Source organism: Orycteropus afer, unplaced genomic scaffold (assembly GCF_000298275.1).
Source record: "Orycteropus afer afer isolate SDZICR_OR568_19922 unplaced genomic scaffold, OryAfe1.0 scaffold00010, whole genome shotgun sequence".
In the NCBI taxonomy this organism is placed as follows: domain Eukaryota; kingdom Metazoa; phylum Chordata; class Mammalia; order Tubulidentata; family Orycteropodidae; genus Orycteropus; species Orycteropus afer.
In genome coordinates, this window is record NW_006921597.1 from 15,005,090 (window position 1) to 15,007,759 (window position 2,670).

The following is a 2,670-nucleotide window of genomic DNA, read 5'->3' on the forward strand; positions in this document are numbered from 1 at the left end:
CTTCAAGGCTCAGGGGTCCAAGATTATCTTCTGTGTCTGTGTTAATTGGTTTCCCTTTTCTTTGTTGAAGAGGGTCTGTGCAGTCCTTCTGCCTAGTCTGCCATCTTGCTGGAACTCCCAGATGACTTACTTTTATAAGCAAAGGTAATTCAATATATATTTTGAAGTTTTAAATAAAGAAAATTTCAAACATATGCAAAAATAAAACAGTATAATTAGCTGCCATTAAGAGTCATCATCCAAATTCAACTGTCATCAATATTCTACCATTCTGACACAGCTTAATTTTAATTGAATCTTGCAGGGTAAGCAAAAATAAAAATAATGGATGTTATATTAGTGAAATACCAGGCTTTAATACAAAAATTTTAGTTATGCTATTTTTCATTTTTTTAACTAGGAAGAGATACCAATGTACTAGTATATATTAAAAGAAGATTGGCAATGTGTGCAAGAAAATTAGGAAGAATAAGAGAAGCAGTAAAAATAATGAGAGATGTAAGTAAATTTGATGATGATTACTAGTAAATTTATTCCTCCAAGAATTAAAAATATAGTTTAAAAAGTTGCCAATTATTTTAGTGCAAAATCACTGTTTTCTACTTAGTAGATTTTATAAGGTGTGTGTGTATGTGTGTGTATACATATATACCCATTTCTTAAGGATGGATCTCCACACTTTTGTTAAGAAAAAAAGACTTTCTGCTTTAATGAATCTGATTCATTTCTATTGAGTTCCTTTCTTACGATTTCAATCTTCTTTTTTCTTTCAATACACAGTTGATAAGAGAATTTCCTCCTCTTACCATGTTGAACATCCATGAAAATCTCCTAGAATCACTTTTAGAACTACAGGCCTATGCAGATGTTCAGGCAGTTCTAGCAAAATATGATGGTAAGTGATACTTCTCTTAGTTGATAGCATGGTTAAAGTATTTTTCTTTTCATTATATAATCATAAATATGATTCTTTTCTAGTATTTCTCTAATTTTCTCTTTCCATTCTTACCATTCAGTATTTAGTATTCATGGGTAGAAGTTGCTAATAATTATCTTTTTTATCAGGACTTTTACTGGCAAAAACATGCAAGAAGGAACTTGATACATTTGTTTGTTTATTCTTGTCATTGTTAGTAGCTGTCCAGTCAGTTCTGACTCGTGGCAACCCATGTTTATTGATTGCCTAATATGATTGAGGAAGACACTGAGTGGTTCAACAGTCAGCTCTCTACTACCGGCCAAAAGATTGACGGTGGTGGTAGTTAAGGGTATGTGTCATTTTGACTGGGCCTGGTTTTGAGTGGCTGGGCAGCTGGATGTAGTTATATCCCATAATGAGACTGGTAATCAACTCTATGGTGGAATCTACTATGACCAGCTGAGTAGCTGCCTTAGGGATGTGCTTCAGTTTATAAGAAGCTTTGAGAAAGGTCTTTGAGCTTTTGGCACATCTGGATCCTACATTTGGCTGAGTCTTCATCTCAGTGGCCTACCATGTTGTCTGCTGATTTGGGGACTATTAATGGACTTGGATTAGTATCCTGCCATATTGCTTGATAGTCTTGGGACTGTGCCATTTTACTTGTTGACCTTGGATATGTCAGCCTCAGCAGCCAGCAGCTGCTAGAAGACTGTTTCCAAGGTGGTATCACTATGGAAAGTATCGTCTTGGAAGAAAGGTTGGCCAGTTTACTTCTGTAGTGACACTATCTCGGAAACCCAAGGCGGAGTTGCTATGAGTCGGATCTGACTTGATGGCAGTGAGTTTGGTTTTTTGGTTCCAGCTCCAGGGGGCTTGGAGCAAGAGGCAGAGTTGAAACCCAAGGTCGAGAGGCCTTTACCCACCCCCTATATCCGGCACGTTGAATTCAGTCTATTAGCCTCCTAAACTGTGAGAGAATAAGTTGCTGTTTGTTGAAGCCATGTGTTTGTGGTATTTCTGTTATAGCAGCAATAGAGGACCAAGCAGCAGTTCAAACCCACCCAGAGGCGCCTCAGAAGACAGGCTTCTGAAAAGTCCTAGCCTTGAGTACTCTTTGGAGTAGTTGTACTCTGCACACATGGGGTCACCATGATTCAAAATCTACTCTATGGCAACCAACAATAACAACAATATGATTGAGATCCTAGGTATATAATGGTGAATAAGAAGACATGACCTTAGTTTTCATAGGGTTTACAGTTTAGTGGAACATGACAAACAGCAATTATATTGAGAGTATAGGTGTTAGGTGAAAGTAAGGCATGCTGTGCATGTAGGAAGGTACCTCATTTCTTTTGGAGTGTCAGGGAAAGCTTTCTAACAGAAATTTCTTAGCAGTATACCTAACAGTAATTCACAATAACAATTTTACAAGATTTTGTAATTACAAAGTGTAATTCATTATCTCACCTTATCTTTAAAATAATCTTGTGAGAAAATAATACAAGTATTTTTACTATCTGCAGTTAAGAAATAAGGAAAGTTAATTACTATTCCAAAACACAGAAAAGGATGGAATTCTCCCTAACTCATTTTATGAAGCAAGCATAACCTTGATACCAAAACCAGGCAAAGACATCACTCTAAAGGAAAACTGCAGACCAATATCCCTCATGAATATAGATGCAAAAATCTTCAACAAAATCCTAGCCAATTGACTGCAACAACATATCAAGAAAATCATTCAT

The 2,670-nt window shown here is 36.4% G+C and overlaps 1 protein-coding gene across 1 annotated transcript in view; it reads left to right on the top strand.

Moving 5' to 3' along the window:
• ST7L (suppression of tumorigenicity 7 like) overlaps nt 1-2,670 on the top strand; it is a 151,464-nt gene that overhangs the window by 81,497 nt on the left and 67,297 nt on the right. Inside the window, exons 8-9 of the mRNA XM_007949167.2 lie at nt 401-498; nt 781-895. Coding sequence (XP_007947358.1) covers nt 401-498; nt 781-895 — 213 coding nt within the window. The remainder of the gene's footprint in view (nt 1-400; nt 499-780; nt 896-2,670) is intronic.